Source organism: Oncorhynchus mykiss, chromosome 18, assembly GCF_013265735.2.
Source record: "Oncorhynchus mykiss isolate Arlee chromosome 18, USDA_OmykA_1.1, whole genome shotgun sequence".
NCBI lineage: Eukaryota > Metazoa > Chordata > Actinopteri > Salmoniformes > Salmonidae > Oncorhynchus > Oncorhynchus mykiss.
Window position 1 is genome coordinate 52000986 of NC_048582.1, and position 21304 is coordinate 52022289.

At 44.4% G+C, this 21304-nt stretch overlaps 1 protein-coding gene across 3 annotated transcripts; it reads left to right on the top strand.

The window, feature by feature from the left end:
* The first annotated feature begins 2055 nt into the window (after positions 1–2055).
* Positions 2056–19374, top strand: topaz1 (testis and ovary specific PAZ domain containing 1). 3 transcript variants are annotated; one of them, XM_021572408.2, is made up of 20 exons: positions 2056–2990; positions 5611–7969; positions 8052–8116; positions 8299–8411; positions 8714–8763; positions 8976–9052; positions 9138–9202; positions 9365–9448; positions 9738–9801; positions 9977–10128; positions 11367–11456; positions 11744–11871; positions 12424–12484; positions 12576–12747; positions 13625–13731; positions 13853–14018; positions 14147–14299; positions 17525–17728; positions 17838–18021; positions 18134–19374. In XM_021572408.2, the coding sequence occupies exons 1-20, from the start codon at positions 2606–2608 to the stop codon at positions 18333–18335; spliced, it is 4881 nt and encodes a 1626-aa protein (XP_021428083.2). In that variant the 5' UTR covers positions 2056–2605; the 3' UTR covers positions 18336–19374. The 3 variants fall into 3 exon arrangements, with proteins under 3 accessions (XP_021428083.2, XP_036808968.1, XP_021428085.2); XM_036953073.1 differs by lacking the exon at positions 2056–2990 and adding an exon at positions 3001–3519; XM_021572410.2 differs by lacking the exon at positions 2056–2990 and adding an exon at positions 3534–3658.
* Positions 19375–21304: the final 1930 nt, after the last annotated feature.

The window sequence follows — 21304 nt, forward strand, 5'->3', positions numbered from 1 at the left end:
ATTCCTTTAAGTCATGAGATTAGAAATCGTGCATGAAAGTCAACTACAGTAAGACGAGTGACTGACTGACTTGTGACTTTGAGCTGACTCTCTCTCTTCCCATTTATCTCATACGAGTACTAATCCCCAATCATTTGAAATGCAAAGTAAAAGCTTATATATTCCCCTAACCTCTCTCCCCCCACACACACCCTGATTATAAAATCTGCATAGGGAGCGATGGGTGTCGTGTCAGGCCTCAGATTGTGATGGCAGTAGAGCAAGGGGTTGTGGGTAAAAGCCTATCAGTTAACGAATCTCCCAGGATCCTCCCTGGCTGTGAGAGGAGCTAGGAAGGCTCATCTCTCCTGCTCTTTTTGTGTATCTCTCTCTCTCTTTCTTATTATCTCTCTGTCTCTCACTCTCTCGTATTCTCTCTCTCTCTTTTATTCTCTCTCCCTCTCTATCTCTCACTCTCCATCTCTCATATTCTTTTTCTCTTATTCTCTCTCTCTCCCTCTCTATGTTGCAGTCATATTAGCGATTATAGGGAACTTAGTGGTCCCTTAACACTTTTCTCTCTCAATCATCTGTATGTCCCTCTTTTCTTCTCCCTTCCCCTAGGGACAGGGTTTGGTGTTGGAGCACCATCTACTGGTCAGGTCTGGTAGAGCGTGGCAGTTGGAGCACCATCTACTGGTCAGGTCTGGTAGGGCCGAGAATTTGGAGCACCATCTACTGGTCAGGTCCGGTAGGGCGGGGCAGCTGGTGTTGTGAATCAGGCCGCTGTGGTGATGAGACCGGCTACTTCCCAACACCAGGGTCTCTCCTTGACCTCTCACCTACGACCCCTCAACCCTGACTTCCAGAGCTGGGTTAAATACATATGTCAAATACCTTTCACCCGTAACCTCTGCAGTGAAGAGGGCGAAGCCTACTTCCCAACACAAGGGACTTTCTCTATCCCAGACCTCTGGTTTTGTATAATGTATGTTGTGATTATATGAAATGGGATGGTAGTGTAGGTAGGGTGTTGCGATGGCCCGTAGGCTGTGTGTAAATTGACTATGAACACAGCTGCAGCTTAAAAAGGTCTTTCCTTAAAGTAACCCACTACACAACTAGACAATAATCAAAAGGTCAATGAGGACACAAGGTTAATGTGACACAATCTAGAACAACCTGGCCTTTATCTGGCCTGCTAGACACACATACACATACACTCTCGCACACACGCACTCACACACATTCAGCACTGCTGTTACAACTTATTATTACTATTTATTTAAACTGCTATACCAAGTCCCTTTACTCACTTTACTACTTGTATTAAACCGTCCTTATTTTTATCTCAATCATAGGCTACTGTATATATTATATTATGTACCCTGCATACTTCTCATAATAGTTTTTATTACTCTTTTTTTCTTCTACTATTTATTACTATTTGTAATTTTGGGACTTTTGTAATGATATTGTTATTGTACTGCATTGTTAAGGAAAGTTAGCAAACAAGCATTTCACTGTACCCTGTGCACGTGGCCAATACACTTTGATTTGTTTTGACATAATGATTAAAGAAGGTAATTTTCGGCTTCTGCTATCCTAGTACAGAGAGGAAGAGTCGAAGCGAGAGGTTTAGCTCTCGCCAAAATCTGTCAAAAATATACCTATTGTTATGAAGGAGACATGAGCATCTCGTCATTATATACAGATCTCTGCATAGTGCTATTTTTTATGTTTTCCAATGATCTTGTCAACTACCTTTCATAGACAATAAAGATGTATTGAATTTTAGTCCTGTGTTGTGTCCATTTTGTATTTGTAGCCATGTAATCTATGTGAGGCGTAGAAGGTATAGTTCTTGTATCTTCTCTGGTTTGGGGCTTTAACCTGCATCCATCGACAACTTTTGGGATCAACAATAATGGGATCATGCTCAGCATTCAAACTCATAGCCTATATGTTGAATTATTCATTATGTTTGACTTTCTCTGATAGGATAGACTAAATAAAAAAATGTAGCCTAGGCTACAGTATCTAAGAAAATGTATGTAAATTGTCGGACGTTCGTGGCTATGCGCATGCCCAGTAGGATAGCATCAAGCTCCGCTGCAACAGGTGTGATTTAAATGGGAAGTGAGGCAGGGAAAGCTAGCCTGGACAGGCTCTACATGACATTTTCAATTAACGAGAACGTTTGAAACCAGAGTTGTTTGTAAGAATAATTTGTGTAAACAAGTCGTGTAGGGCTACTGATTTCGGTGACATTCTTATCACGTAGCCCTACTAATTCTGCATTTGCATCGAAATTGAATGGAGCGATTTTCGCCTACTAACCAGCGTCTGAATTTGACATTTGTGTTATTTATTTATCATCCGACAAAATAGTTATAGCCCGTGCATGGTATTTCCCGTTGCCTAAGTTAAACTTACGTTTATTTTATTAGTGGGAAGAGACAATTTTGGTTTACATTTTTTCTTTCAAAGTTAGCTTTTGAACAGATTTTTTTCAGCAAGGTTTATCAAACTCTAATAACGCATTGACAGACAAAACGTTAAGAAAAAAACGGTGCAAATAAAATATTTTTCGTGTTCGCTGATAAAATAGCTCTGAAATGCGACCATGCTCCCATCTACCGGGAGGGTCAAATTAAATCGAAGCGTGCTGAAAGTTGAAGGCAATAATGGACTGCCAAGCGTGCCCAGAAGGAGACGGCCATTCAAAGTGTTGTACTCGCCAACCGGCGATACACATGGCGATCCTAACAGCATCAGGAAAACTCTGGAATGCTCTTCACAAAACGAGGAAAACAGCGAATTGAAAACGAAGGAGGATTTTGTTTTGGGGTACACTGAATCCACAGTTTTGAAATCCGAAAATCATAATTTCCCCCCATACTTGGGGGCAGAAAAGGGGCACCTTGCGAGTGAGACAGCTGTCGGAAAAACAACTGCGGTGCCAGCAGACAGTGGGGAACAGAGGTCACCACCATTGACTGCATGTGAAGGTATGGAGCTGTCCAAGATAAATTATTTTAAATACAATGGGCATTTGAGCACTGGGAATGATTTTGAGGTGAAAGTAGATGGGCCATATACTAGAAGCAAATATGTCCAGGCTAAAGTCGGGGGACCTCACACAAGAAGGAAATATGCAACTAGGCCGAATAGGGTGACAGCGGGGTATAATAAATAATGGTGCTGCAGTTCGCGGTGTCCTTTGGCAGTGAGGGCTCCAACGAACTGACTGATAAAATCAATACTTTTAACCAAGCAATTTCCAAGGGTAAAAACTCTAGGAACGTTTCTTATTACATAGAGAGCGACCTATCGGTGAAGTCCAGAGTGAGAGCGTGCGGTGCAGCTGTCAATACTCGAGATGTTGCTGCTGGCAAGTCTCCAGCGACATTGGCCAAGAAAACTAGAAAATCTGTGCTGAGAAGAACACGATCAATAGAGCGCAGGAGGAACGTCTCTTGTTTAGAGTCAGTTGAAGAGCAGTCTCCAGCGCAGTCACGAAAAATAACCAATAACCGGGTGAGTGCTGCTTTGAAAGTTTGAAGTTGAGTACGATCTGCAACAAGTGCAGGGACAGAACGAGGAGGTGCAGAATCTACCGAAGGGGATGCTGGCCACGCCGTAAAAAGGGCAATCTCCCTACTTAATGGGATTTCAAGTAAGATACATGTTTTACAATTTTATCGTATTGAATGGAGCACTGCATCGATAATGTGATTGACTGGTTTCGTATGCAAGCTAGCCTGCCTCAACATGCTAGGTATAGCTAGCTAGCCCACTAGCATTTAAGCTAACTAGCTGGCTTGTAATCAGTACCGCTCACTCTGGCGCTAACTCCACTTGTGGCAATGGATGAAACGTCACTGTTGAGGCAAGCTCAGTTAGCTATTGCTTCTGAAATGTCTGTTACATTGTCGACCAAAATTACATTATGAATGCAGTGCTCCACGCAGTCTGCATTTCTAGCTTCCCAGGAGACAGTTGATGACTAGCAGGCATTTATTTCACATGGCTAGATAGCTTTAAAGTTGCATGAATTTGTATTAATGCATTGAGAAGTCTGTAGAGGTAATTCAGCTTTGACCAATCAACCCATGAAAAGCGATCTAGTTAACTTTTCTGACGTTTGAGCCTGATTTTCAATCGATTGTAACTGATGTACGCTAGATTTCCAATTAATCTCCACGTTATTTATGCTAAAACTGAGTTGAAGTCTGTATAAACCCTGGATGATTGACAGGGGGCGCTGTATTGAAGCCACCTCACAGCCATCTTGACACAACTTTGCAATGTCTCCTTTTCTGACACGTTTATTCTATTACACCTTAATGCATACTTTTAAATTATATTATGTGAGCTAAACATAAAAACAAAATGTATTAAAAAAATATATATATTTTATTAGAGTGCTAATGTAACTGTCCCCACTACAACAAAAATACTTATATGTAATTTTGTCCTTAACAGTTAATTGAAATAATATAGAATTCCATTAATTCCTATGGAGGGCTGCTTCTCCTGGATTGCCAATATGGCCAACCGGTTACTTCATAGCATCAACCGGTTGCTGCATAGCATCAGCAATCCAGGGTTTATATGTCGTTGGTTGAAGTAGATGCATTTTCAGACTACTTAGCTGATAGGTTGCAACTCAATAGTGGTAATTTACTTCCTCCCCTCGTCTCCTTTCCTTCCTTCATCTCCGGTTTCCCCCCTTGTCTCCTTCCCTTAATTTGCACTGACGTCAAAAAACTGGACAAGTGTAGGCCTTTTCCTGTTCTAAATATTCTAGTGAAGTTAAATGAAGGAGAGGAGTCAAGGAGAGGAAGCCAATGAAACTATTGAGATACACCCATAGTTAGCTTAAAATAACTTAGATCAACTGACGGTGTTCATCTCCGCTTCCAGATATTGATAGGAGTCCCATTGTTACACGCCATCGCCCCAAACCCCCTCTCAGCTCGCCATCCTGTCCACAGCGGTCAGTCAGGAGAGTGGTCAAAACCTTGTGCTGCGCCCTGTGTGGAGAAATTAAATACACGCCCCCTAAGAGAAGGAAGCTGACCAGGGTTGAGCCAGTTGGAGTGACAGGCAGAGGCAGGGCCAGCGTCCTCAGCAGAGTAGTAGGGCTTGAGCAGCCTAAGGTCAGGGTTAAAACCAGGAAGAATTTCACCTCCACCATTAAGGCCCCCAAGAAGCTGGTGATCTGGATAGGGAGGTACCCCAAGGTCAAGCTCTGTGATGTAGCTCAAGTATGTGACGTCTCGGTTGGGGTCTTTTCCTGTCTGCTGCCGGCCCAACTCCTGACTTCCAAAGTAGTGCATTGTTTCAAGTGGGACTATCGGAGCAAAGTTGGTCTGTTAGGGCCTAGTTGTTGCAGCAGAGGGAGCCATGGGAGTGCGACGACCTGGGAGCGCATTAGTAGAAAGAAGTTGCATCACTGTTCTCAGTGTGGGAAGAATGGTCAGCTTTTGACGCAGACTGAAATTCACCAGTGCATGCACACGGGGGAGCACAGATTGACTGAGTCAAATCGTTCTGCATCTCTCGCTGCCTCGGATCGCGGGATGTCTGAAGCCTCCACCAATGGTTTTGCTTGTCTCTCACTAGGTAAGCAGCAGGTGAGCAGGGGGTCAAGCGGGGCTGGAACGCATGACAGAGGCATTCTTGAAGACTCTGGAACAGGAAGTGATGACGTAGAAACAGGAAAGCCAGTCGCTAAGAGGATGAGATTGGGTTATGTCCACGGACACCTAATGGAGCAAAAACATTCTAGTCCAAGTGAACCAGAACTGGATCCTGGGATAGCTATCGCTTCCCTTGAAGACAGAGGGACGTGGTCTGAGATGCCATGTGACGTCCCGCCGCATTTACACACAAGTCATGTCAGTCGTAGTCATAGCAACGCTACAGATGCTCCTGTGAGATCACACCACTTTATGACACAGGATGGAGGCTGGAGGGGAGGGCCTGGGGGAGGTGACAGGTCACTGGAGTCCCCTGCCAACGGGACGCTGTCTCCCAGGTCCGTGGAGAACGGAGTGGGAGTAGACCACCCCTCTGACAGCGACACTGAGGACCAAGACCTGTTCTCCTGTCGTAGAGTGGTGGCCTACATCAAGAGGCTGCATCTGTCCTGTGCACGCACCTACCTCTCCTGGCCCTTCCCCAAACCTGATTCTGCACAGTCACTCTCTGTGACATCATCAGTCCTCAACGCAAATGGACCACTGACACCCCCAGCGGAGTCTGTGTCATCAGCTGTGGGCTGTGTTAATGGAGCCTTGGTGAACGGATATGGAGACTCACTGGTGAGGGCTGAGAGAACCAGAGTTCTCACCTCTCACTGTACACTCACTGAATACACTCCACAGACAAGCTACCAGGAGGTCTATGCTCATAGGAATGGGATGAAGGGAGAGGGAAACATGATGGAAGAGAAAGACATGAGCAATGGAAGAGAAGGAAAAGAGGATGAGAGCGTGACCCAGTGTTCACTCTCTCCTGACACTTCAAGCAAGGTGTACCCATCCCATCCTCTCTGTCACAAGAAGCCACAGTCCCAACTCCGAACAAGGGGTCTCCATGGCAACAAAGCTTCCATCTCCCCTCCACCTAAAGCTCCCACCATCTCCACCCTCCTCACCCCACCCAAAAAACACAGTGAAACTGATCCAATTATTTCAGTTTCCTCCAACCTTTCTCAAACTGACACAGACACTGTTTCTTGCCTCTCTCCACGCAAAACTGACTCTGTCTCAACCTTCCCTCCAGCTAAAGTCAGTGGCGGCGGTGAGACAGCCTCCACCCCCCGTCCTATAGGCGTCGGTAGTGACATAGCCACTGCCGCCTTTCTGCTGTTCTCATCTGCATCCCAAAACATAGAGACATCCCCACCACCCTCCTCTCCTACTCCCTACTCCCCTCGGAGGAAGGATGAAGGTGAGTCTATGTTCAATGCAACCTCCTCCCCATCAGCTGTGGACAGTAAGACAGACACGTCTCACTCAGACTCCTTTCACTCAGCAGAGTCATCCCCTCTTCCACCAGATTTCTCCTGTCTTTCAGCTGAATCCTCCTTTCTCTCATCCAGCTCCTCACTTCTGCCTCAAGAAAAAAGAAAGGCAGAGGGAGTGGAGGTGCAGAGCAGAGAGGGAGATGAAATGAAAGGAGAGGCGGCTGCGAGTGGAGAACTGAAGGTTTTGGTTTTACCAGGCAGTGAGTCCTCCAGTCCAGAGAAGCAGGAGCAGAAGCGTCCAGAGCAGAAGAGCACACAGGGGGGCTCGTCGCTTGGCAAGCCCAAAGAGGGAGAGGCTGTGGTGGCCACGACCAGTAACCTCGCCCCTGGGATTCTTGGAGGTCAAACACCAATGCTGTGCATAACACACCTGATGCTGCAAACACAGAGCTACTCAGAAGAGGATGATGACTTTGTAGACCAGAAAGATAAGTTGTCCCGTGCAGTAGGTGCTGGAACACAGGCCCAGGCATCCTCCACTGATGAAGATGATGGTACATGTGGTGAAGAGGGGCATTCACAGTCTTCTGGAGATGGGACACTAGAGCCTGTTAGAACCCAGCCCTGTACTGATGAAGATGATGTCGATCATCATAATCAGTCCACCTCCTGTACTAAGGTCACGTCTGAGAACCAGGAAGCCGGCACTCCTTCCTCTTCCGGATCACACACTCAACACCAGGAAGTAGAAGTTAGGGCAGGGTCAAAAGTCAAGCTGGCTAGTGACCCCAAAGCTGACTTCTTGGATGAGTTCACAGCCTACGAGCAGGACATCCTGCTTGTGGATGTTCTCCTGGATGACCCAGAGCTGTTTGGCAGCTTGCCTCAGGACCGTGAACCCATGCTGGGGTCAACCAGGGGACGAAGGGCCCCTAGAGCCAGAACCACCATTGGGGCAGGGAGAGCCCTACTACTCACGGGTGCAGGTCCCTCATGGGCCACTGAGAAAAGGTATGATCGTTTTAAGTTTGAATTTGTTAGCTACCTCTTATACAGGACTTTGAAAATGCTCTCTCTCTGTTTTGTCTTCTAGCTCCACCACGGATACAGATGGGCCTGGTTTTAAGACTGACCAGAGAAGAATTATCCACTTTAAAGGTTTGTGCCTCTGAAAGGGTGTGTGTGTGTGTACACACACACACACAGTCACAATATAAACTATGGAAAGACTGAAAACCAACTAGTGTGAAATTCTGATAAATCTCTTTTTGTCGGTCAATAATGACTTTTTATTATGAGATGATAGTGTAAACCTGTTGTAATGTGTGTTTTGTGTTTAGATGAGGAGAGTGCAGGACGATCTTGGAGACCTGTAGCCAGCTCCAACCCTAAGCCTGCCCTGGTCCACAGCAACAGCTGGCCCCCTACTGTCCAGGCGTTACATCCAGACCAGGTAAGCTCATAGCATCACAATCACTTTATTCACCAAGTACATTTACCAATGTGCAGAATTTGACTCAGGGAATAGGTGCTGCCAGCAATAGACATTGTATTAACAGATTACAGACACATAGTCAGGATACAGAATATGCAGTATAAGCTGACTTGCACTATGGTGAGGATCTATAATTTACAGATCTATATATACAGAGAGAGAGATGCTCATAGCATAAACCATTATTGAGTTCAATTCAGGAAACAAACTGCTTTTGAATAAGTACAATTGTGACATTGCTGTATTGTGTGTTTGAGCAGGGTGGAACTGACTACAACTACAGTCCTATGAAGGCAGAGATCTCTGAGAGGTATATTACTTACACTGACTAATACAATACACCATGTAGGCCTACTCCAACACTACACCTCTACTGCTCTTTCTGCATTAGTACTGTTCATCAAGACTTCATTCCTTTCATACCACTGCACTTTTATCAGAGAGATGATGATGTTTGAGAAGGGTAGTGGTGGCAATAATGGTTCAGGGGTGAAGGAGAATGATCATTAAGTTGTGTTGCAGGGCCCAGGCCATCCAGTCTCTGAACTCATTTAAGAGCACACTGCCTTATCTGATGACTGGAGACTCCTGGTGCAACGGTGAGGGGGAAGACACACAACATTCACAATACATAATGAAAACTTGTATCTGTACAGCTTTGATGTGACTCATGTCGTTCCACAGGACATACAACCTCATGTAAAGACCCAGCGGCAGCAGACACCGGCCCTCAAAGACAATTTGACAGTGTAACTACCTCATAATAAAACTACTTATATTTGTCTTTATACAAATATACTTTTATGAATTGTCCTAGTTATCCATAAAAAAACAAAACAGATTTGATGAATTCCCTCTCTCCTCCATTCCTTTCCTCCCTCCTCTCCTCCATTCCCTCTCTCCTCCCTCAGTATTGCAAGTACTATTTCAGCATGTCGGACTGTTTCCATAAGACCTGTTGGTTCCTCCATGTGCCCAAGAGAGGAGACGAGAAGGTAGGCTGCTACTGCCTCCAACAACCACCTGGGTCCTCTTCATTAGGGTGCACCGTAGCAAAAACATTTAGCTATGGAAAATAAATTGAGCTGTAGTCCAAATTGGTAGCACTGCTGATGTAAGAGCACCCTCTGCTTGTGGTTAAGAACTTGATCTTTGATAATGTTCATGCCAAGTGGAAGGCTTAATGGATATGATGGTGTCTGTTGGTTGACCTGTGAATTCTTTCCATGTGAAGATTGCTGAGCGTTATGTCTTGACTATTTCACGTGTTTTATTTTCTTTTAGTTCTGTGTGGAGACGGTGCTGAGGTTTGTCAGGTCTTCCAACCCTGTCTGTCTGCAGAGGGCAGGTTAGTGTGTTTGGATTAAATGGTAGTGCTGATTGCTCCTCAGACATATCTGACTGAGGTAGATGCATGAACAACACAGATGGATGGTTCTTTGACACACTTCACTCTCCTGCTCTCGCTGACGGTCCGTGTCCCTTCTCTCTCCTTTCACACCTCCGTCCACCTCTCCCTTCAGTGTCAGTGTTTACGTCGTACTACCAGTTCAGTCGTCCAGGTGTCTACCACACCCCTCTGGTCCTGAATTCTCTCCTGGCCGCTCTGCTCAAAGCTGGCTTTCTGTCTGACATCATCACGGTGCTGCAGGTCAGCACCGCCCACAACATACTGGTACGAACACACAAACTACACACACACACTGCTGCTACTTAGTTTATTATCCATCCTGATTGCGTAGTCACTTTTACCCCAAACCTACATATTACCTCAACTACCTCGTACCCCTGCACATTGACATCGGTATCGGTGCCGGTACTCCTTGTATTGTATATAGCCTCATTGTAATTTTGTGTTACTATTTCTGTTAAAGATGTTAGAATTTGTCTTACTTTTGACCTCTGCGTTGTAGGGAAAGGACTCCTAAGTAAGCATTTCACTGTTAAGTCCACACCTGTTGTATTCGGCACGTGGCAAAGTTTGATTTGATTCTCTGTTGTGACAGGGATTATTATGTTGGGCCTCTCAAGTAGAGGTCTTCATGGACCTGGGGATTTCCCACCTGGACCCGATATGCAAAAATAAATAAATAAATTCTAGAATCCCGTTCCGAAAAGACCCAAAGACAACTAGGCCAGTTCCGCATAGACCTGGTCTGGTCCAGACACGGTCTGATTTGATTGAGGGAAGCAGCAGCAAAGCATATTTGTTAGCTACTTTAATAACCAGAGATGGTAATGTGCGAGGGAGACACGCTCTAGCAGGCGACGGAGGGGCCTTGCTGTGTGTGTACACAGGGAGCGAGGAGGAGGGAGAGCAACCAACCAAGCTGAGTCACGCTAGTAAAATAACTGAGTTTATTTATCATCCAATATGATTAAGTAGTACCTGTCTTGGCTGCATCAAACTGAGAAAGCAAGTTGGCTAATTTAGCTAGTATGGCTAATTGAGGCTGCATGTGCTTTTCTCCCTGTCCTACCGTTAAAAATAACACCTCCATTTAGATTAGGTAGCAGCCTACCTGTTGACTCTTGGTCGTTTGTGGCATAATAGTTTCATTTAAGTCAACAATTTCCTTTGATTACATAATCTCCTTACTTGCTTTGCAGCACGCGGAGGCTCTGACTATAGCGCCGTTTTGATGACTTGTGATTGGCCGACAAGCTACTTGCGCCACTCTGCATAGGCTATTCGCGTTGAGCAGTGGTGACATACTGTTAATGTTTTATCAGCAACTCTCTGTCCATCGCCATTGTAATCTCCTGTGAAGCCAAAATGTTCCCAAACTGGAGATTTAAACTATGATGGAGGATCAACCCCCACCACTTGCCATCGTTCAGTACTAGTTCCTGGCAGCGCTTCACAAAAGGAATGTGCCAGTTATAATTTGACTGTCCCTCTCCCCCATCTAGCCCAGTCCAGCGTTTCTCCTGGCTCTGTTTGACTATGTGGGAGAGAGAGACCAATCCATCTTACCTGAACTCATTCAACTCACCTCTAAGGTACTAAGGTGTATGTGTCTGTCAGTGGAGGATTGTGTGATAAGCTATAGGGAGGAAAGGCTCATTGTAATGGCTGGAATGGAATCAATTGAATGGTATCAAACATATAAAAACCTTGTTTTGACTTCATTCCATTTATTCTAGTCATTACAATGAGCCTTTTGTCCTATAGCTCCTCCCACCAGCCTCCTCTGATGTGTGTGCACTGAAGCTGACTTGTTGTTTGTCAGTTTTATTTGTTTTAAGTAAAGCGTGTGACCCTGCTGATCTAAATGGTGTGAGTTCAGATGGTGGATGCAGGCTTGGGGTTAAATGTGGACCAATGTGAGCGTGTCCTACACATGTTCCTTCAGTCGCCACAATACCACCCAGCAGACTCACCTGAGAATTACACAACTAAACCTGGCAACCACAGGTGAGTCATCTTACACACACATTCGGGTCAGTCCTGTACCTGGCAACCCAAGCCTGTTTTAGGAGCTGTTTTGGTACTGGCTGAGAAACCCATGGGTGCGTTCAATTCGATTCAATGTTTACTACGTTGCGTGATGTTTTGTACTGAAAGTGACGTTTCCCCAAAACGGTGTGCACCCTTCTTCAAAAGCCTTTGAGGCTTGTTTGGTGGGGTGTGGCGAGGTGTCGCAAGATCAATATAAACTAAGTAGCCTTCGGCTCATAGGAGAAGATCTCCTGTTTCTGTAGCATGAAACCGCTTGTTGTACAAGTACACCCTCTGGACAGGATGCTAGTCTGCTCAATGTGGGTGTGGCAATGAGAAATGGCAAAACTCGTGCATTATACGATCTCTAGGCCGCCATATAATCATAATGTTATTGAACTTGGTCGTACAGTACTGTTTCTGTTGATTTTAACATTGCACATTGTTTTTTCGTACTGATCGCAGCCCATGTTTTTATCTTGTCATTGGTGATGGTTGATTGGCTGTTTGACTTGTCCATCACTCCAGGTCGATGAACACCGACGCTCCCACTCCTGAAGCGCTGAGTCTGGCCCATGCTCTCGTGGAGGTGAGGTATTTTTCTCCTAGTTCTGTTGCTTGTTTGATCTAAATGTAATCATTTTGGCACATTTCTCTCTCCTTCCTTTCCCTCCCTCTAGTTGTGTTCCCAGCAGGAGGACTGGGGGAGGTTGGGTGTAGTCTTCCGCTCCATATGCCACTCCCACAGAAGCCTTGTCGACTTACAGCACTTCAGCGGCTGCGTTGCCATAGCGCTGCTCGAGGGGGACAAAGACAGACTGGCCCTGCCCTTCGCCTCCTTCACTGAGACAGGTGAGACACTACAGAGATAGACAGGTCTTTGAGCATTGATAATGAATGAATGAATAAGTGTGTATTAGTTTGTTGTTTCAGTGTACCAGGAGACCTAGGACTGGGATGATGTTATACTGAACAAAAATATAAACACAACGTGCAGTGTTGGTTTCATGAGTTGAAATAAGATCCCAGAAATGTTCCAAATGCACAAATTGATTTCTCCACTTGGTGTGAACATCACATCCATGTTAGTGAACATTTGGCATAGGAGAAGATAATCCATCCACCTGACAGGTGTGGCATATTAAAAAGCATGTTCATTACACAGGTGCACCTTGTGCTGGGGACAATAAAAGGCCACTTTAAAATGTACAATTTTAACACGGCACAATGCCACAGATATCTCAAGTTTTGAGGGAGCGTGCAATTGTCATGCTGACTGCAGGAATGTCCACCAGAACTGTTGCCATAGAATTGAATGTTTATTTCTCTATATAAGCTGCCTCCAGCGTCGTTTTAGAGATTTTCCAGTACGTCCAACTGGTCTCACAACCACAGACCACGTGTAACCACGCCAGCCCAGGACCTCCACATCCAGCTTCTTCACCTGTGGGATCGTCTGAGACCAACCACCCGAACAGCTGATGAAACTAAGGAGAATTTCTGTCTGTAAAAAAACGCCCTTTTGTGGGGAATAACGTATTCTGATTGGCTGGTCCTGGCTCCCAAGTGGGTGGGCCTATGCCAACCCATGGCTGTGCCCCTTCCCAGTCATGTGAACTCCATAGATTAGGGCCTAATGTAATGATTTCAATTGACTGATTTCCTTATGAACTGTAACTCAGTAAAAGTGTTAATTGTTGTGTTTTTATAGTTTTCTTCTCTGTTCCAGTGTACCAGGAGACAGATGACTGGGATGATGGTCTGATCAAGAGCTTCTTGGGGAGAATAGGAGTCTCTCTGATGTTCAGATACCACAAGACACAACAATGGGCCAAGGTAACTGTGTTTCTCTCTCTCTCACACTGGATCAAAGGCTGGTGTAGCTGATGTGGTCTGTAATATTGGTGTGTATGCGAGTCTGATGCAGGTCGTATGTGTTCTCTCTCTGTCTGTGAAGGGCCGGAGGCTGGTGGATGTGTTATCCAGGTTAAAGGTTAACTACTCCACTCTGAAGGGACTGTTCGGTAACGAGGATGGAGCTTCTCGCTGTCACCTGATCACAATAGCTACAGAACTTTTCCTTAGGAGCGACAGTGTTGAGGGGGCACTCAATACACTCCGAGGTAACGAATGCACTGTCTCACACTCACACTCCAATGTAAACATGTAACACACACACACATGAAACCAAGTTTCAAGTGATAGAACAAGGTATGTGTTTGATATTTGAGACCTCTGGTGTGTCTTGTAGATAACGAGTGGTTCCTGAGTTCGTGTGTGTGGCCGTGTTCGGTGGAGGACGTAGCGGAGAGAACAACTGTTCTGGTTCGACTGGCTGAGATAACATCCCACAGAGACACACTGGAGGTCCTCACTAACCTGCCTGGTCTTAAGGAACCTGCAGGTACACACCCCAACTGTCTCACCAACCTACACTACTGGTAAAAAGCTTTGGAACACCTACTCATTCAAGGGTTTTTATTTTGACTATTTTCTACATTGTAGAATAATAGTGAAGACATGAAAACGCACATGGAATGATCTAGTAACCAAATAAGTGTTTTAAAATTCTAAATATATTTGACATTCTTCAAATAGCCACCCGTTACCTTGACAGCTTTGCACTCTTGGCATTCTCTCAACCAGCTTCACCTGGAATGCTTTTCCAACAGTCTTGAAGGAGTTCCCACATATGCTGAGCACTTTGCTGCTTTTCCTTCACTCTGCGGTCCAACTCATCCCAAAACATCTCAATTGGGTTGAGGTCGGTTGATTGTGGAGCCCAGGTTATCTGATGCAGCACCATCACTCCTTTATCTTGGCCAGGTCGCAGTTGTAAATGAGAACTTGTTCTCAACTAGCCTACCTGGTTAAATAAAGGTGAAATAAATACAAAATCACTCTCATAGTCAACTTGCCCTTACACAGCCTGAAGTTGTTGGGTCATTGTCCTTTGGAAGAAAAAAAAAAGATATTCCCACTAAACCCAAATAAATCAGTGTCCCCAGCAGAGCACCCCCACACCACCTCCATGCTTTACGGTGGGAAATACACATGCCGGGATCATCCGTTCAGCCACACAGCATCTGTTTTGGCAGTTGGCACCAAAAATCTCCTATTAGGACTCCAGACCAAAGGAAAGATATCCACGGGTCTAATGTCCATTGCTTGTGTTTCTTGGACCAAGCAAGTCTCTTCTTATTGGTGTCATTCAGTAGTGGTTTCTTTGCAGCAATTTGACACCGTCTCCTCTGAACAGTTGTTGTCTGTTACTTGAACACCTGACACATTTATTTGGGCTGTAATTTCTGAGGCTGGTAACTCTAATGAACTTGTCCTCTGCAGCAGAGGTAACACTGGGTCTTCCATTCTTGTGGCGGTCCTCATGAGAGCCAGTTTCATCATAGCCCTGGATGGTTTTTGCGTCTGCACTTTCAGAGTTCTTGAAATGTTTCATATTGACTGACGTTCATGTCTTAGTAATGGACTGTCATTTTCTCTTTCCTTACTTGGTCTTTTACCAAGGAGGTCTGTCTTCTGTATACCACCCCTACCATATCACAACACAAGTGATTGGCTCAAACGCATTAAAGGAAATAAATTCCAGAAATGTAACTTTTAACATGGCATACCTGTTAATTGAAATGCATTCCAGGTGACCACCTCATGAAGCTGGTTGAGCGAATGCCAAGTGTGCAAAGCTGTCATCAAGGCAAAGGGTGGCTACTTTGAAGAATCTCAAATATAAAATATACAGTGCCTTGCGAAAGTATTCGGCCCCCTTGAACTTTGCGACCTTTTGCCACATTCCAGGCTTCAAACATAAAGATATAAAATTGTATTTTTTTGTGAAGAATCAACAACAAGTGGGACACAATCATGAAGTGGAACGACATTTATTGGATATTTCCAACTTTTTTTAACAAATCAAAAACTGAAAAATTGGGCGTGCAAAATTATTCAGCCCCTTTACTTTCAATGCAGCAAACTCTCTCCAGAAGTTCAGTGAGGATCTCTGAATGATCCAATGTTGACCTAAATGACTAATGATGATAAATGCAATCCACCTGTGTGTAATCAAGTCTCCGTATAAATGCACCTGCACTGTGATAGTCTCAGAGGTCCGTCAAAAGCGCAGAGAGCATCATGAAGAACAAGGAACACACCAGGCAGGTCCGAGATACTGTTGTGAAGAAGTTTAAAGCCGGGTTTGGATACAAAAAGATTTCCCAAGCTTTAAACATCCCAAGGAGCACTGTGCAAGCGATAATATTGAAATGGAAGGAGTATCAGACCACTGCAAATCTACCAAGACCTGGCCGTCCCTCTAAACTTTCAGCTCATACAAGGAGAAGACTGATCAGAGATGCAGCCAAGAGGCCCATGATCACTCTGGAGGAACTGCAGAGATCTACAGCTGAGGTGGGAGACTCTGTCCATAGGACAACAATCAGTCGTATATTGCACAAATCTGGCCTTTATGGAAGAGTGGCAAGAAGAAAGCCATTTCTTAAAGATATCCATAAAAAGTGTTGTTTAAAGTTTGCCACAAGCCACCTGGGAGACACACCAAACATGTGGAAGAAGGTGCTCTGGTCAGATGAAACCAAAATTGAACTTTATGGCAACAATGCAAAACGTTATGTTTGGCGTAAAAGCAACACAGCTCATCACCCTGACCACACCATCCCCACTGTCAAACATGGTGGTGGCAGCATCATGGTTTGGGCCTGCTTTTCTTCAGCAGGGACAGGGAAGATGGTTAAAATTGATGGGAAGATGGATGGAGCCAAATACAGGACCATTCTGGAAGAACCTGATGGAGTCTGCAAAAGACCTGAGACTGGGACGGAGATTTGTCTTCCAACAAGACAATGATCCAAAACATAAAGCAAAATCTACAATGGAATGGTTCAAAAATAAACATATCCAGGTGTTAGAATGGCCAAGTCAAAGTCCAGACCTGAATCCAATCGAGAATCTGTGGAAAGAACTGAAAACTGCTGTTCACAAATGCTGTTCACAAATGCTCTCCATCCAACCTCACTGAGCTCGAGCTGTTTTGCAAGGAGGAATGGGAAAAAAATTCTGTCTCTCGATGTGCAAAACTGATAGACATACCCCAAGTGACTTACAGCTCTAATCGCAGCAAAAGGTGGCGCTACAAAGTATTAACTTAAGGGGGCTGAATAATTTTGCACGCCCAATTTTTCAGTTTTTGATTTGTTAAAAAAGTTTGAAATATTCAATAAATGTCGTTCCACTTCATGATTGTGTCCCACTTGTTGTTGATTCTTCACAAAAAAATACAGTTTTATATCTTTGTTTGAAGCCTGAAATGTGGCAAAAGGTCGCAAAGTTCAAGGGGGCCGAATACTTTCGCAAGGCACTGTATTTTGATGTAAAAAATGTTTTATTTTTTGGTTACTACATGATTCTTTACATGATTCCATGTGCTATTTCATAGTTTTGATATCTCCACTATTATTCTACAATGGAAAAAAAAAAATAACGCTTGAATGAGTAGGTGTTCTTAAACTTTTGACTGGTAGTGTATTTGGCCCAAAAGGTACCAGTGAGTTGCAAATTTATTTATGACGTTACTAACCGTGTGTGTGACCCTCCCCAGACCTAGCAGACATCTCCATATACGGCTGTCTGTTCAACAGTCACCTCAAGTCATGTGTCGACAGACAAACTGTGACTGTGGCCTCAGACACGCTGGGTTTCATGTTGTCTAAGAGCCTGGCTGTGGATCCTCCTCTGCTGCACACTCTGCTGCACAAACTGGGCAAGCAAAACATCTGGCTACGGGCTAGAGCTCTCTTCAAACGTGAGTCCATTACTTACTAGATAATAAAACATGCTTATCTATCAAAAATAAGATTGGTATTTTTTTTATTAGGGAACACTGTAGTTTGAGAGCGATGTGTGTGTTTCAGAGGCCCTGTGTCTAGGCTATTACCCTGGTGTGAAGTCCGTGCCAGGCTCTCTAGCACTAACCGTTCCCTGTTCCCTGGGGGAGATGGAGATAGCTCTGGCCTTTGAGATGGTCCTCACCTTCAATGCTACAACCATCCTCAACACAACAGGCACACCACAGTCCATCATCATCACACTCAAGAGGTGTGTGTGCGTGCGCGCATACATGCGTTTTCCTGTAGGACTGGAGACTGAAAGTGAATGTCTAGTACTGGCAGTTGACTTTGCATACTAATGGTTCTCTCGCCCTCTACAGAACAGGGGACCGTGAGAGTGAGTACTTGGCGGCAGGCAGTCGCCTCCTCTCGGCAGCAATCGTCCCCAACCCTAAACTGACCGTCCACTATACAGCGGTCAACTCCTGTCAGGAACAGCTGTTCACGGTCGACACACACACCGCACGCCGCTGGCTCCGACACAACCACACCTGGGCCAACGAGGTCTGGACACATTCCTAAAAATAAAAGCGTTCCCATCCTGGGAATACCGACCAATGTTCTTTCTGGGAATACCAGGAAGGTTTGGAACAGGACAAGGTTGTACTGAACACTTCCATGGCCGTGTGTGTGACACTCTTCGAAGTTTAACCTGCAGCATCTAGACTTTACAGGCTGATCTGATCAAGGGATTTATATCAAGAAAAGACTATCAGAACTGCATATAATTGTTTGAGTTTTTTACAAAACTTAATTGTATGTTGAGTTTTTCATTGTAAGTCGTTTTAATTTAAAGGAAATGTTGGAGGCGAAAGTACGAAGAACTTTCCAAGTTTGTTTGGCTTTGACTAGATTTTGTTTGAAAAATGTGTTTTATTTGAAAGTTCTCTAATTTTAGCTTGATTTAGCTTCATTGTCTTAACACTTTTTGTTGCACCGTTCTGAGGCACTTGAACAATTTTTGAAGCTAGATTTTACTGTTTTGTAAGAAATTAAAAAAAGATTAAAGAATGTCGTTATTCAACTGGGTACCATTCATACTTGACTACAAGGTTTGTTTCAGAAAATGTTTATTTTCCTTAGCATTTGTTTCTAGGCAGATTTAAAAGCCTAAAATGTATTATTTTGTCAGTCAGCTCTTTCAGTATTGCTACATTTTAATGGAATAAATTCACAACAGTACTATTATTATTGTAAAGAAAGCAAGCGTGTCCCAAAACTATGATCTCACTGTAATTTTGAGACAGACATTTTGATCCCAGTTAACCTAATGGTCTAACCTAATTTACGATTTCCCTGATTTCTTTACATTCCTATTTGTTTCCTTTTCCAGTGCAAAATCATTCAATTTTTCTCATTCTTCAAAGTGATTGTCGAGAACCTGGTTCTCTGTTCTAAGTCTATCGCCGGTTCTAGCGATGAACAGTATTTCAGCATCTTCTACTGTAGGTAGTATGTTTGTGTAAAACACATGGTTTTCTGGAACAACAGTCTAGAAGCTTCAATTTAGTTTTAGTCTTATTTTGTATTATTAATGGAAAAATAAACTACTACTGACTGACTTCTGTTTTTGTGTGTATTATCAATAATGTGTTCGTGTGGCTCTTGCCTGGCTTATCCATCCACATCACTCAAACTGATGTCCACGAGGAGTCTGGTTTTGCCTCCATCTCCTACAATTTTTAAAATGTGAACATATTCTGACTGTTCTGATTGGTCCCAGAAACTGACGGGCTGGGCCAGAGTCAGCCTATTTGACGACGACCTTATCAATTTTGATACTCTTGATTTGTTAGATGAGCCAATCGCTGAATGTATGTTGCAGTCTTTAATAGAACAGCGGAATTCAATTCAGGGTGAGTCGTCAGGCAAGATGTGGCTCAGTTGATAAGGGGAAAGGACCTAGCAATGCCAAAGTCGTGGGTTTAACCCTTGCAGGAATCACCTGTGTATGTGCTCTTTTCTCGCCTGAGTAGCCTCATTTCACTACCAAAAATAAAATTAATGGAAATAACACAATGTCAAATACATGTAGCCTAGTCAAATAATTAACATCCAATCACGTTAACCGTTACTCTCTCGCGGTAAACCTTCACTCTTGTGCAGACATTTAGAAACGAAACATGCCAATTTGAAAAATAAGCCACATGAGTTTTTTGAGTGAGAAGTAAGACGACTTTAGAGTAGTAAGACATGTATAAAAGCAACAGATACCATTACTAAGAAGGGTCTAGAAGCGTCTTATATGGTGAGCTACCGAGTGGCTAGGACAGGCAAGCCCCATACTATTGTTAAGGACTTAATTCTACCTGCTGCCGTGAATATGGCTGGGACAATGCTGGGGGAAAAGGCCAAGAAAAACTATAAAGACAATGCCTTCATCAAACAACACTGTTTCGCAACGCGTAAGTGACATGGCATGTTTTGAAACAATTACTGCTTTGCATGCAAGCTTGATGACGAGTTTGGAGGGTACTATCGTGTTAAAAGCTGAGCTGTAGTTGATGAACAGCATTCTCACTTAGGTATTCCTCTTATCCAGATGGGTTAGGGCAGTGTGCAGTGTGGTTGCGATTACGTCGTCTGTGGACCTATTGGGGTGGTAAGCAAACTGGAGTGGGTCTAGTGTGTCAGGTAGGGTGGAGGTGTTATGGTCCTTTGACTAGTCTCTCAAAGCACTTCATGATGACGGAAGTGAGTGCTTTCTTGGGAACAGGAACAATGGTGGCCCTCTTGAAGCATGTGGGAACAGCAGACTGGGATAAGGATTGATTGAATATGTCCGTAAACACACTAGCCAGCTGGTCTGCGCATGCTCTGAGGACGCGGCTGGGGATGCCGTCTGGGCCGCAGCCTTGCGAGGGTTAACACGTTTAAATGTTTTACTCACGTTGGCTGCAGTGAAGGAGAATCCGTGGGTTTTGATATCGGGTCGTGTCAGTGGCACTGTATTGTCCTCAAAGCGAGCAAAGAAGTTGTTTAGTCTGTCTGGGAGCAAGACATCCTGGTCCGCGACGGGGCTGGTTTTCTTTTTGTAATCCGTGATTGACTGTAGACCCTGCCACATACCTCATGTGTCTGAGCCGTTGAATTGCGACTCTACTTTGTCTCTATACTGACGCTTAGCTTGTTTGATTGCCTTGCGGAGGGAATAGCTACACTGTTTGTATTCGGTCATGTTTCCGGTCACCTTGCCCTGGTTAAAAGCAGTGGTTCGTGCTTTCAGTTTCACGCAAATGATTCCATCAATCCACGGTTTCTGGTTTGGGAATGTTTTAATAGTTGCTGTGGGTATGACATCGCCGATGCACTTGCTAATAAACTCGCTCACTGAATCAGCGTATTCGTCAATGTTGTTGTTTGACGCAATGCGGAACATATCCCAATCCACGTGATCGAAGCAATCTTGAAGCGTGGAATCCGATTGGTCGGACCAGCGTTGAACAGACCTGAGCACGGGAGCTTCCTGTTTTGGTCTCTGTCTATAGGCA

Coding starts and splice junctions, on each gene's coding strand:
- topaz1 (XM_021572408.2), top strand. CDS start 2,606: ATGCTCCCATCTACCGGGAGGGTCAAATTAAATCGAAGCGTGCTGAAA. Junction 9,203..9,364: donor CTCAAAGACAATTTGACAGT/GTAACTACCTCA, acceptor CTCCTCCCTCAG/TATTGCAAGTACTATTTCAG. Junction 12,485..12,575: donor TGGCCCATGCTCTCGTGGAG/GTGAGGTATTTT, acceptor CCCTCCCTCTAG/TTGTGTTCCCAGCAGGAGGA.